The following is a 14876-nucleotide window of genomic DNA, read 5'->3' as shown; positions in this document are numbered from 1 at the left end:
CCTCCAAGTCACACACCATCTCAACTTGGAAATATATCGCTGTTCCTTCATCGTCACTGGGTCAAAATCCTGGAACTCCCTTCCTAACAACACTGTGGGAGAACTGTCACCACACGGACTGCAGCGGTTCAAGAAGGTGGCTCACCACCACCTTCTCGAGGGCAATTAGGGATGGGCAACAAATGCCGGCCTCGCCAGCGACGCCCACATCCCATGAACGAATGTTTTAAAAATTAAGGGATATGGGGCTAAGGCGGGTGTTTGGAGTTAGGTGACAGGTCCGCCATGATCTCATTGAATGGCGGAACAGGCTCGAGGGGCTAAATGCCACTGCCACTTGCTGCCTCCTGTTATGCACCACCTTCTCCTGCAAGAAAGCAGGATGTGTGTCTGGGTGATGTGCCTGTCATGGGTGAATAGCTGCCAGTGTGTGTGACCTGTGAGTTGTGGGTGGGCGGCTTGCAACGGAGGTAATGTGTAAGGGTGAGAGGAAGCATCTAATTGGAAGAGTTGGGTACTGATGGAAAGAGTTTGTTGGTATGTGGGTGATGGGCAGTGTAGTGCGTGGAGCAATGGATCCTGCTAGTGATGCAATTGGTAGGAGACACCATTTGACAGTTGACCTCACTCACGTTGCCCACTCGTCAAAGCATTGAACTTCTTCCTGCACTGCATCCATGTTCATGATGCTATGCCACCTGGCATTGACTTCGTCCCCCGCTGCCTCCCACTGCCTTTTGGGTATATGTCTGGAGGGTCTCTTGCCGCCCCCCCCCCCCCCCCCCCCCCCGCCCCAGTAGATACAGGATGCCCCTCCTTCTGTCCACCTCTTGCACCAAGACCTCTAGTGCATCAGCAGAGAACCTTGGTGCACGCACTCTCGCAGGCCTGGTACCAACTCAGATCGGCAGATTGGAGGATGTGGAATTTAGTAGTGCGCAACCTTTATTCAGTGTTTTCAGTTTGTAAACATAGGGACGGGAGCTGCATCTGTGTTTTACATGTGTGATGTCTGATCTCCGTTCAGACTCCGTGCAGACAGCAGACTGTTATTTTCAGTAAATAACAGGTACCAGCTACCTTTAAGAGGTTTCCAAGAAACATCCTTCCTTTGAGATTGGGACTCCATCTGCTGGTGGAAAGTGCAAATTGCATTGAATCGACATGCAAAGCCTGGACTGGAACGCTGGTTGGAGGTAAGTTCTCAGGCCGGAGGAAACTCTCGTCCTACCTGCGCAGGGGTCATTGGACGCGGGGGTACTAGCACATTACGCTACCCGTGCCCGAAGACTGCTCTTATCCAATTTCTCCCCCATGGTTTGCACTGGTCAGTGAGATGGTAATGAAAGGGCACAAATTTAATTTATTCACAAAAAGAATTAAATGGGAGGTTAGAATGTGGAATTCTCAGCCACAAACTGTTGAGTCCATAAGTTTTTTAAAGCGGGAATTAGATAGATGTGTTAAAAAGGATATTGGGAGTGAGATTAGACTAGGTGAGACATTTCAGTTAAGGTGCTATCGACCCATGCAGAAAATTAACTGGAAAAGAAGAGTGACTGATAAGTGGGTCCTTGAACCAGCTTGAGGTGGAGAGGCTGATTGTGATGAGAAAAGTGACATAGTATGGGCACTTTATTTGGGGTAGTGGTAGTTACAAGGAAAATTGTTGCATGATTACTGTCTAGAAAAGTTGATGGTAACAGATCAATAGCAGGTAGAGGAAAACGAGGCTAAATGATGTGATAGAAAAGCTGGATGTATCAAGGGCTCGTACAATCTACCTGTGCAGAGAGCTTAAATTATATGGAGTGCACTGGTCAGCAACGTCCCGAGGGAAGAGGTACATAAAGAGAGGGATCTATGAAGCATAATGCAGTAACTTTCTAAAACTGAAGCAGAGTTTAAATTAGAATTTTTTCTTGAACGCTGCCGAGTTTTTTTTTGTCATCACAACCATTGCATTGCAATGAGGGAAAAAAATAACTTGTTTAAAAGAGCAATGTTTAGGTGAAGAAAACACTTGGAGATATCAGCAGGGAGCACCTGAGCTGAGTCACAGTATGTTTGGCAAGGAGGCATGATTCACAACAAAGAAACAAACACCAAACATGTAAAAAAAAAAGTATGTGTCGCAAGAGGAGCACAATAAAAATTAAACAATTTGGAATGCCCAGAATATCTCTGCACCTGTGAAATTGAAGGTCTGTAGATTTTTTAAAATTCGTTCACGGGATGTGGGCGTCGCCGGCAAGGCTGGCATTTATTGCCCATTCCTAATTGCCCTCGAGAAGGTGGTGGTGAGCCGCCTTCTTGAACCGCTGCAGTCCGTGTGGTGACGGTTCTCCCACAGTGCTGTTAGGAAGGGAGTTCCAGGATTTTGACCCAGCGACAATGAAGGAACGGCGATATATTTCCAAGTCGGGATGGTGTGTGACTTGGAGGGGAACGTGCAGGTGGTGTTGTTCCCATGCGCCTGCTGCTCTTGTCCTTCTAGGTGGTAGAGGTCGCGGGTTTGGGAGGTGCTGTCGAAGAAGCCTTGGCGAGTTGCTGCAGTGCATCCTGTGGATGGTACACACTGCAGCCACAGTGCGCCGGTGGTGAAGGGAGTGAATGTTTAGGGTGGTGGATGGGGTGCCAATCATGCGGGCTGCTTTATCTTGGATGGTGTCGAGCTTCTTGAGTGTTGTTGGAGCTGCACTCATCCAGGCAAGTGGAGAGTATTCCATCACACTCCTGACTTGTGCCTTGTAGATGGTGGAAAGGCTTTGGGGAGTCAGGAGGTGAGTCACTCGCCGCAGAATACCCAGCCTCTGACCTGCTCTCGTAGCCACAGTATTTATATGGCTGGTCCAGTTAAGTTTCTGGTCAATGGTGACCCCCAGGATGTTGATGGTGGGGGATTCGGCGATGGTAATGCCGTTGAATGTCAAGGGGAGGTGGTTAGACTCTCTCTTGTTGGAGATGGTCATTGCCTGGCACTTATCTGGCGCGAATGTTACTTGCCACTGATCAGCCGAAGCCTCGATGTTGTCCAGGCCTTGCTGCATGCAGGCTCGGACTGCTTCATTATCTGAGGGGTTGCGAATGGAACTGAACACTGTGCAGTCATCAGCGAACATCCCCATTTCTGACCTTATGATGGAGGGAAGGTCATTGATGAAGCAGCTGAAGATGGTTAGGCCTAGGACACTGCCCTGAGGAACTCCTGCAGCAATGCCCTGGGGCTGAGATGATTGGCCTCCAACAACCACTACCATCTTCCTTTGCGCTAGGTATGACTCCAGCCACTGGAGAGTTTTCCCCCTGATTCCCATTGACTTCAATTTTACTAGGGCTCCTTGGTGCCACACTCGGTCAAATGCTGCCTTGATGTCAAGGGCAGTCACTCTCACCTCACCTCTGGAATTCAGCTCTTTTGTCCATGTTTGGACCAAGGCTGTAATGAGGTCTGGAGCCGAGTGGTCCTGGCGGAACCCAAACTGAGCATCGGTGAGCAGGTTATTGGTGAGTAAGTGCCGCTAGATAGCACTGTCGACGACACCTTCCATCACTTTGCTGATGATTGAGAGTAGACTGATGGGACGGTAATTGGCCGGATTGGATTTGTCCTGCTTTTTGTGGACAGGACATACCTGGGCAATTTTCCACATTGTCGGGTGGATGCCAGTGTTGTAGCTATACTGGAACAGCTTGGCTAGAGGAGCAGCTAGTTCTGGAGCACAAGTCTTCAGCACTACAGCCAGTATGTTGTCGGGGCCCATAGCCTTTGCTGTATCCAGTGCACTCAGCCGTTTCTTGATATCACGTGGAGTGAATCGAATTGGCCGAAGACTGGCTTCCGTGATGGTGGGGATATCGGGAGGAGGCTGAGATGGATCATCCACTCAGCACTTCTGGCTGAAGATGGTTGCAAACGCTTCAGCCTTGTCTTTTGCACTCACGTGCTGCACTCCGCCATCATTGAGAATGGGGATGTTTGCAGAGCCTCTTCCTCCCGTTCGTTGTTTAATTGTCCACCACCATTCATGACTGGATGTGGCAGGACTGCAGAGCTTTGATCTGATCCGTTGGTTGTGGAATCGCTTAGCTCTGTCTATAGCATGTTGCTTCCGCTGTTTAGCATGCATGTAGTCCTGAGTTGTAGCTTCACCAGGTTGGCACCTCATTTTTAGGTACGCTTGGTGCTGCTCCTGGCATGCTCTTCTACACTCCTCATTGAACCAGGGTTGATCCCCTGGCTTGTTGGTAATGGTAGAGTGAGGAATATGCCGGGCCATGAGGTTACAGATTGTGCTGGAATACAATTCTGCTGCTGCTGATGGCCCACAGCGCCTCATGGATGCCCAGTTTTGAGCTGCTAGATCTGTTCTGAATCTATCCCATTTAGGACGGTGATTGATAGGACCAGCATTGCTATGTAACACAGAAGTATGGACAAGACCCAGAGAGAGACTAGGAGTGTTTGAAATGAGTATGCGCAACATTCTTGGGCCTAGAAATTGTATTGCACAATGCCTGTTTTTTAGGCACCACATTCTCAAGGGCAACTAGGGATGGGCAATAAATAGCAAGCCCAACGAGAGGCAGTTCTGGATTTAGTTCTAGGAAATGAAGAGGGGCAGGTGGAAGAAGTAGCAGTAGGAGAGCATTTTGGTGGTAGTGATCATAATACAGTTAGTTTTAGCATAGTTATGGAAAAGGACAAAGACAGAGCAGGAATTAAAGTTTTCAATTGGGGAAAGGCCAATTTTACTAAACTGAGAAGTGATTTAGCAGAAGTAATCTGGAGACAGCTACTTGAAGGTAAATCAGTGTCAGAACAGTGGGAGACATTCAAAGGGGTGATTCAAGGGGTTCAGGGTAAACATGTTCCCACAAAGAAAAAGGGAAGGGCTGCCAAATCTAGAGCCCCCTGGATGTCAAGAAGCATTCAGGGTAAGATAAGGCAGAAAAAGAAAGCCTATGATAGACACCGGGAACTCAATACTACAGAAATCTTAGATGAGTATACAAAGTGCAGGGGTGAAGTTAAAATGGAAATTAAGAAAGCAAAGAGAGGGCATGAAAAAATATTAGCAGGTAAAGTCAAAGAAAACCCAATGATATTTTATAAATACATTAAGAGCAAGAGGATAACTAAGGAAAGAGTAGGGCCTATTCGAGACCAAAAAGGTAAACCATGTGTGGAGGCAGAAGATGTGGGTATGGTTCTTAATGAATACTTTGCATCTGTCTTTACAAAGGAGAGGGATGATGCAGGGATTGAAGTTAAGGAGGAGTGTGAAATATTGGATGGGATAAACATAGTGAGAGAGGAAGTATTAAAGGAATTAGCATCTTTGAAAGTGGATAAATCACCAGGGCTGGATGAAATGTATCCCAGGCTGTTAAAAGAAGCCATGGAGGAAATAGCGGAGGCTTTAACAATCATTTTCCAAACTTCACTGGATACAGGCGTAGTGCCGGAGGATTGGAGGACTGCTAACATTGTACCATTGTTTAAAAAGGGAGCGAAGGATAGACGGAGTAATTACAGGCCAGTCAGCCTAACCTCGGTTGTGAGCAAATTATTGGAATCAATTCTGAGGGACAGGATAAACTGCCACTTAGAAAGGCACGGACTAATCAAGGACAGTCAGCACGGATTTGTTAAGGGGAGGTTGTGTCTGACTAACTTGATTGAATTTTTCGAGGAGATGACAAGGAGGATTGATGAGGGTAGCGTAATTGATATAGTCTACGTGGATTTTAGCAAGGCTTTTGACAAGGTCCCACATGGCAGATTGGTCAAAAAAGTAAAGGCCCATGGGATCCAAGGGAATGTGGCAAATTGGATCCAAAATTGGCTCAGTGGCAGGAAGCAAAAGGTAATGATCGACTGGTGTTTTTGCGACTTGAAGGCTGTTTCCAGTGGGGTGCCGCAAGGCTCGGTACTAGGCCCTTTGCTTTTTGTGGTATACATTAACGATTTGGACTTAAACTTAGGGGGCATGATTAAGAAATTTGTGGATGACACAAAGATAGGCCATGTGGTTGATAGTGAGGAGGAAAGCTGTAGACTGCTGGAAGATATCAATGGACTGGTCAGATGGGCAGAAAAGTAGCAAATGGAGTTCAATCCGGAGAAGTGTGAGGTGATGCATTTAGGGAGAGCGAATAAATGGGAGGATACTGAGGTGTAGAGGAAGTGAGGGACCTTGGAGTGCATGTCCACAGATCCCTGAAGGTAGCAGGACAGGTAGATAAGGTGGTTAAGAAGGCATATGGAGTGCTTTCCTTTATTAGCCGAGGCATAGAATATGAAAGCAGGGATGTTATGCTGGAACTGTATAAAACACTAGTTCGGCCGCAGCTTGAGTACTGCGCGCAGTTCTGGTCACCACATTACAGGAAGGATGTAATTGCACTAGAGAGGGTGCAGAGGAGATTTACGAGGATGTTGCCAGGACTGGAGAATTTTAGCTATGATGACAGATTGGATAGGCTGGGGTTGTTTTCCTTGGAACAGAGGAGGCTGAGGGGCGATTTGATTGAGGTGTACAAAATTATGAGGGGCCTAGATAGAGTGGATAGGAAGGTCCTATTCCCTTAGTGGAGGTGTCAATAACCAGGGGGCATGGATTTAAAGTGATTGGTAGAAGGATTAGAGCCGAAATGAGGGAAAAAAAATTTCGCCAGAGGGTGGTGGGGGTCTGGAACTCACTGCCTGAGAGGGTGGTCGAGGCAGAAACCCTCAACTCATTTAAAAAATACCTGAATGTGCACCTGAAGAGCCGTGACCTGTAGGGCTACGGACCAAATGTGGGAAGGTGGGATTAGGCTGGGTGGCTCGTTTCTCAGCCGTGTGGACACGATGGGCCGAATGGCCTCCTTCTGTGCCGTAAATTTTCTATGATTCTATGAAATGCCGGCCTTGTCAGCGACGCCCACACCTCGAGAACTAATTAAAAGTAATATTCTACGGGTGCATCTATACTGTACATAGACATGTGATAGCAGAGTGTCCTCAAGTATAAAGTAATCATATATTTCTTATGGAGAATCTGCTGTATTCAATTTTTTTTTAAGATTTTGGTTCAGGACCCCACAATGTGTGTATACTGTTAACATGTGAGGGAAAAAAGCTAACCGTTGCAGATGGATTTCAACGCAGGTAAGTGTGAGGTCATCAATTTTGGACCAAAAAAGGATTGATATTTTTTAAATGGTGAAAAGCTAGAAACAGTGGAGGTCCAAAGAGATTATGAGGTCCATGTACACAGATCACTAAAATGTAGTAGTCAGGTACAAAAAATAATCAAAAAGGTTAATGGAATGTTAGAGGGCTAGAATATAAAGGGAGGAAGTTTGGCTGCAACTATACAAAGCCCTGGTTAGACCACGTCTGGAGTACTGTGTACTGTTCTGGGCACTGTACCTTAGAAAAAATATATTGGCCTTGGAAGGAGTGCAGCATAGATTCATCAGAATGTTACTAGGGCTCCAAGGGTTAAATTATGAAGTGAGAGTACATAAACTAGGCTTGTATTCCCTGGAATATAGAAGGTTAAGGGGTGATTTGATTGAGGTTTTTAGGATTTTGAAAAGAATTGATAGGGTCGATAGAGAGAAACCTTAAAATCAGAGCCAGGTCATTTGGGAGAGAAGTTAAGAAGTGCTACTTTGGTGGTAGAAGTGCAGAACTCTCTCCCACAAAAAGCAGTAGGTGCTAGCTCAATTAATAATTTTAAATCTGAGATCGATAGATTTTTGCAAGCCAAGGGTATTAAGGGATATGGAGCCAAGACGGGTGGATGGAGTTAGGATACAGATCAGCCATGATCTCATTGAATGGCAGAACAGTCTCGAGGGGCTGAATGGCCTACTCCCGTTCCTATGTAATAAAAAGGAGGTGGATTGGAAATTAAATGAGTAATAGTTTTACTTTAGAAGTGGGGAAGATGTACACAAAGGAATATTTGGTTGAGATTGATAATTGAGCAACAGAAATGAAGATCAAAGTGTATCTATACTTTGTATATTACAAGTGTTTGACTTTGAAGTACAAAAATTAATATACATCCTGCAAAGAGCTGGAATTGATGGGAAAGACCTAAAACTTATGAATTATCATTACTGGGAACAACAGGCAGCAATAGGAGCTGGTAATGGGTTAACAAAATGGACAAAGATCGAAAGACAAGTGAGGCAAGATTTTCTAGTAACGCAATCTTCTTAAACGTCTACTCTGAATTCATTTGGAAAACCAGACTGGGTGAGTTAGAATTTGGGTTTCAAGTTCACTGGGAAATTGGTAACAAATTGGTAAATGCACTGATGATGAAGTACAAATTGCAGTTACGTAAGAGAGGTTACAAGGAATATTTGAGAAGGGAAATCAGGCAAGTTTGGGATATGGTTTAAAAATAAAAGCTGAACAGACTAACTTGATGGTAATCACAAAAAAGGACCTCTCAAATTAAAGTCCAAATGAACAGTGTAGAAATGGAACAAGCTGATAGAATAATTTACTTAGGTGGCTGAAGTAATCCAGAAGTTACAGAGATCAGCAATTACAAAAGAGGTATTTACTAAGATGAATGAATTTGTGTGCAACTGTAAAATCAACCAGGTTGTAAGAAATAGAATACTTAAGCACTATTTGTGGTCCACAACATTGTACAGATGGGAAAATTAGATCTTGAGCGTTGAAATAATGAGTATTGTGTGCCCCATTTTGGGTACCCCATAATAGGAAGGATATAAGATCAATGGAAAAGGTGCAGCATAGATTCACAATGTTACCCGTGATGATAGGTTAGAATTATGAAGAGAGGCTTGAGCAATTGGGGCTTTTTTCATCAGAGCGGAGAAGGTTCAGATATTATGATTAGAAAAATGATAAAGGTCTTTAAGATTATGGAGAATTATGATAGGGTAAATGGTTTCCACTGGTCAGTGAGATGGTAATGAAAGGGCACAAATTTAATTTATTCACAAAAAGAATTAAAGGGGAGGTTAGAATTTTTTGGTTAGAATGTGGAATTCTCAGCCACAAACTGTTGAGTCCATAAGTTTTTTAAAGAGGGAATTAGATAGTTATGGGAAAAAGAGGAATATTAAAGGATATGGGGTGTGGGATTAGACTAGGTGAGACATTTGAATGATGAAGCTACAGACACATGCAGAAAATTAATTGGAAAAGAGTGACTGATAAGTGGGTCCTTGAACCAGCTTGAGGTGGAGAGGCTGATTGTGATGAGAAAAGTGACATAGTATGGGCACTTTATTTGGAGAAGGGGTAGTCACAGGAAAATTGTTGTGTGATTACTATCTAGAAAAATTGATGGTAACAGATTGATAGCAGGTAGAGGAAAACGAGGCTAAATGATGTGATAGAAAAGCTGGATGTATCAAGGGCTCGTACAATTTACCTGTGCAGAGAGCTTAAATTATATAGAGTGCACTGGTCAGCAACGTCCCGAGGGAAGAGGTACGTAAAGAGAGGGACTTATGAAGCAAAATGCAGTAACTTTCTAAAACTGAATTAGAATCTTTTCTTGGACGCTGCCAAGTTTCTTTGTCATCGCAGCCTTTGCATTGCAATGGGGGAAAAAATAACTTGTTTAAAAGAGCAACGTTTAGGTGAAGAAAACACTTGAAGATATCAGCAGGGAGCACTTCAGCTGAGTCACAAAATAAGTTTGCCAAAGAGGCATGATTCGCAACAAAGAAATATACACCAAATATGTGTTTAAAAAAAAAAGTACATGTCGCAAGAGGAGCACAATAAAATGTGACAGTTTGGAATGCCCAGAATATCTTTGCACCAGTGAAATTGGAGGTCTGTAGATTTATAGGACCAGCGTTGTTATGTAACACAGAAGTATGGACAAGACCCAGAGAGAGACTAGGAGTGTTTGAAATGAGTATGCGCAACATTCTTGGGCCTAGAAATTGTGTCCCCCAATGCCTGTTTTTTAGGCACCACATTCTCAAGGGTAACTAGGGATGGGTGATAAATGCCGGCTTTGCTAGCAATGCCCACATCCCGAGAACTAATTAAAAATAATATTCTACGGGTGCATCTATACTGTACATAGGCATGTGAGAGCAGAGTGTCCTCAAGTATAAAGTAATCTCATATTTCTTATGGAGAATCTGCTGTATTCGATTTTTTTTTTGAGATTCTGGTTCAGGGCCACACAACGTGTGCATACTGTTAACATGTGCGGGAAAAGCTAACCATATCTTGCTGTCTGATGCTTCTGGTTTCATGATGTCATAACTTCATGACACACTCATTCAACAGATGTTCTTCTGTGCAACTACACTCCATGGAACCAAAGATTTACTGCAACCTGTGATCTAGTTTGAAATTCTCCGCTGCTGGGAATTCATTTCTCCTTCTCAATACAATTTTGTAGAGATTTAAAGTACAAATATAAATGGATCATCGATCTCACTCCAGAATTATACGTTTTGTATGCTGCAAAATGACAGTAAAACTGCAATCTCAAATTGTTTTTAATGTATAAATTTGCCCCAAACCTGTCAATACCTGGCACTTGATGCTAATCAATAGTTGTTCATTTTACATTAGTGCAATTAATTTGGTATTAGAAGGATGCAACAATTTAAGGTGTCTGTTGTTTAGAATAGGACCCTGTCCTGCTGGATACTATTAACTCAGGATTTGATTGGATTTTTTGTTTCGTTTTTAACTGTTTACATCTTTTGACAACTAAATCGTAACAAAAGCATTACTAATACTTTTAAAAGAATTGTTATTGAAATAGTTTACAATTCATTTCTGTTCTTTACAGAGAGATGAAGAGTTTATGAAGCATTTATTTGTCCAAGTGTACCATGACAGTGTATATCCTCTTCTTCGTTCCATAACTCTACCAGCAAACAAATGGGCCGACGATGAAGTTGAAATCAGCCGCTGGAAGCATATTGCTGACTTTTTACAGCAAAGCCAAGAGAGAAATGGCTCCCTTTATAGCCTGCTTTCTCCGGAACATGCTTATCATGTTTTTGATATTTCAGAGATCAGCTATGATTTCCTGGGAATGACCAGAAAGACTGTTGCTGTAGACTGAGCCATGAATCCCTCATTAAAGGGGAATAGTTTTCATGAGAAAGTGTTCATCTGAGGGAAAAGAGCCAAAGTAACCATGTCAGTTTTATCCTCAGAATATCACGTGCAAGTGGCATGATGGTAGTATTTCAGCATGATTTATGTTATCTTAGACTCATAGAAATTACAGCACAGATGGAGGCTGTTTGGCCCCTCACATCTGTGCTGTTGCTAGCTTTTCAGCTGGAGCTATGGGCACAAATCTTATTTCCTTGCCCTTTCCCTGTATCCTTTTATATTCTTCCTTTTCAAATACTTATCCAATCCCTTTTAAATGATGATGTAATCTCTGCTCCAATAGCTGCTTTTAGTAATTGTAAACAATTTTACAACACCAAGTTATAGTCCAGCAATTTTATTTTAAAATAAAATTGCTGGACTATAACTTGGTGTTGTAAAATTGTTTACAATTGTCAACCCCAGTCCATCACCGGCATCTCCACATCATGCTTTTAGTAAAGCATTCCATGTTCTTACAATTCTCTATATGAAAAAAATATTTACCTTATCCAGTGATATGCTCATTTGTTACCAATTCCCCAATCAATGAAAACAATCTTTCACTATTTACCCTCTCAAAACCTTTCATAATCTTAAAAACCTCTTCTAGATTCTCCTTGGAATCAGCTGTTCCGTGGAAAAAAAACTCCAATATTTTGAGCTGCTCTTCATAAGTATAACATCTTGTACAAATTCAACATAACCTTCACTGTAGAAAAAGAGTAAGCAAAATAAATTAGAAAGAATGAAAGGAAAGAACGAAAAAATCTGCATTTATATAGCGATGAAGTACTAGCAAAGTGCCGTCACTGTTGTAACGTAGGGAATAGCGGAGCCAAACTGCGCACAGCAAGGTCCCACAAACAGCAATGCGATAAATGACCAGATAATCTGTTTACCCTTTCCACGTTCTAATATCCTTCCCATAATAGGCCCAGAATTTTAAAAAATATATTTGATCTCAGATGTGAGTGACATTGGCAAAATTGCATTTTATTTCACAATTTTCCATGGTGGGATTTGAACTCTCGACTTCAAGGTTGCTAGTCCAGTACCATAGCCAGTACAGCTACTGTACACTTGCATAAATTTGTACCTGCACACTGTTACCCATCTGTGACCCAATCAATGTGTTGTACAAGTTCAACATAACACCCCTTGGTTTTGTTTACATTGTCCTTATGTATAGAACCAAGTTGTTATGCTTATAAACAAATGTAAGAATGTACTTTTTGTGAAGGTGTTGACCAGGTCCACTGGCTTATAGTGCCTGAATAAGTCAAATTCTGTTTCTATTGCATGGACATCCAGGATTTTTACCAGGGTTTTAGGGATTGTATTCTGTGTTTATGCTTTTCATGGAAAAATGGACAAACTAGTGGCCTCGATGGTGACTCATCAGTCAAATTAAATTAACTATTCTAATATATTGAACACTATTTGTTACAGTCTTACTGGGATTTTTTGTGTGCACTGGTAATTTTGATTAAATTCAATACTTTTTTCAGTGAAAGGAGATTATTTGTACAGATATTAATCTTATGTGCTGGTGAAGCTCACGATGTTGATAATATATTAAATATGTGGCTTGTTAGTTAATATTTTCTTTTTATAGGCCAATAAAAAGAACTTTCCCACTAAAAATGATAAATTTCTTATAGTTAAATGGAACTAATACAGATCACTAAGACTTGGACGCAGGTATTTATCCGTGTGCATAACTGGGATTAGCAGAAAATTCAAACTGGACAAAATTTCAGATTCAGATTTTCACAAAAATCTGAATCTGATTACCGGTTACTGGTTACCAGAAAGAATGGTTAATTCTGGATCAATTGATTGCTATAAAATGGAACTGGATCAATACCTGTCAGGAAATGGGATGAAAAATTATACAAACCTCTTTGCTTACCATGGAGATTAGGAAGAGAATATAGACATCTTGGCAGATGGGGAGGGGAGTCCATGATTAAATTGCATGCACTGATGGACGATGTGGGTTTGATGGACCAAATTACTTTTTCTTGTTCCAAGTTTTTTCTTATGGTGCGATATGTATACTGTTGCTGATTAATGATTTTTTACCATACACATGAAGCACTGCATTGTTTACTGAGATCAATGATAAAAAAGGAGTGAGTGTTTTAAAATAAAAAAACTTAAAATCCACTCTTCTTCACTTTTGGGGGACAGAAAATTAGTTTTATTTGCCTGGAAACAAGGGGTCCGTACAAAGACAGATAATGCTATAGTGTATATTTAAAGACGTTCACAGCTAGAATGAACATTTCTTAGCTTAGGTAACTCTGAGTGGGCAGCTGGGCTGGTGCCAAGTGCCAATTTCTGGCTTACTCTGTGGAGATGCTCCTAGATGCAGCTGTGACTTAAATCATCAGTGCATCTAACCTAACTCTTTGCCTATCTACTACCACCCCAATCCTTCTCAAATAACCAATGCAATCTGACAGTCCAATCCTTTCATTATTTTTTTAAAATTAAGTTATATCCCCTCTAAAGCATAATTCTTGGGCCTACCCTTCTAACTAAGAGGCTGGACAAAATTCTGCTAGCCCTTTTCTGCACCTTATCCATGGCTGTGACTTATTTTGAGTATGGTGGGGAGGAGACCACAGGCAAGAAGTACCAATAGAACAAGATAGGCCATTTTCCTTATACAAGTTCAGATTCTAATAGATATTTGCGGGGTGGGGGGGTGGGAATGCCGGACCATTGGGGACGGTCCTTGACAATCGGGAAGGGGGACTGGGAAATATTGCGGGTTGGTGAACGGTGTTGGGGGGTGGGGGGGGGGGGTGGTGTGGTCGAACCGGCAATCGGGAGGTAGGGGGACTGTGAAACACGTGGGGTGGGGAGTCAGACCAGCAAAAATTGTGGGTTTGGAGAGAGGGGTTCGACTGATCACAGCAGAAGATTTGCTTGAGGGGCTGGGGTGGGTGGGGCAGGAAGCACCTCTACTCCTCCTGACCCACAAGCAGTGCTCTAAAAAGCACTTACCCGCGTGATCTAGCTGCTTCCGTCTCCCTTTAGCTGGCTGGTTTCCTAAGCGCTGGGAAACCCGGCCAGCCAGCATTAAATTTAAATGGCTACCAAAATCTCAGGAATGGAGTCTCTTTTACATGTTATAATGACAGATCTGCCTCTCCCGAGTGGGTTACTCGGTCGGGTTTTGCATATTTGCTGGTTAAAATCCCCCCCGGTGAGTAAAATTAACAATGCATGCCCCAGTGAAACACCCTCCATTGTATTTTATCATATAGTAGATTTATTTAATATTTGTGCTGGGAAGAAAAAACACAAGTAAAGGTATGCTAATGATCCCAGTAGATAAGTAGAGCTGTCACATATCCCACCCATACAGTCCTATGTGGCATTGCAATTTAGTTGGAGAATGCTATGTTCAGAATCACCGCCCCCCCTTGTCTGATGATGAAGTTAAGATAGGTCCAGGTTCCACTGAATTTTAATGCACACTCAGAAAGCACTCAGTAGGTTCTTGGGCGCACTATCTGGAATTGTTTTCTTGGTGCTTGTTTAATTCATAAGAGAGCACCTTCTGTGCACTGGGTCCTCACGTTTACATTACTAAAACTGATTCCGTTATCTCAGTGGCAGAATCGAAGACCAGGAGCCTACAATTCTGCCATTGGCATAATTGAGTTGGTTTTAGCAATGTAAAGACTGGGAGCCACCGTGCAGGGACCAGTCTCCTGTAATCCAAACTTAGCAAGCC

At 42.7% G+C, this 14876-nt stretch overlaps 1 protein-coding gene across 1 annotated transcript in view; it reads left to right on the top strand.

Moving 5' to 3' along the window:
* Positions 1 to 11475, top strand: part of nphp1 (nephronophthisis 1) — a 123088-nt gene extending 111613 nt beyond the window's left edge. Inside the window, exon 20 of the mRNA XM_067985080.1 lies at positions 10809 to 11475. Coding sequence (XP_067841181.1) covers positions 10809 to 11087 — 279 coding nt within the window. The 3' untranslated portion in view covers positions 11088 to 11475. The remainder of the gene's footprint in view (positions 1 to 10808) is intronic.
* The last annotated feature ends 3401 nt before the right edge of the window (positions 11476 to 14876 follow it).

This window comes from Heptranchias perlo, chromosome 5, assembly GCF_035084215.1.
Source record: "Heptranchias perlo isolate sHepPer1 chromosome 5, sHepPer1.hap1, whole genome shotgun sequence".
NCBI lineage: Eukaryota > Metazoa > Chordata > Chondrichthyes > Hexanchiformes > Hexanchidae > Heptranchias > Heptranchias perlo.
This window is presented reverse-complemented; position numbering and strand designations above follow the sequence as displayed.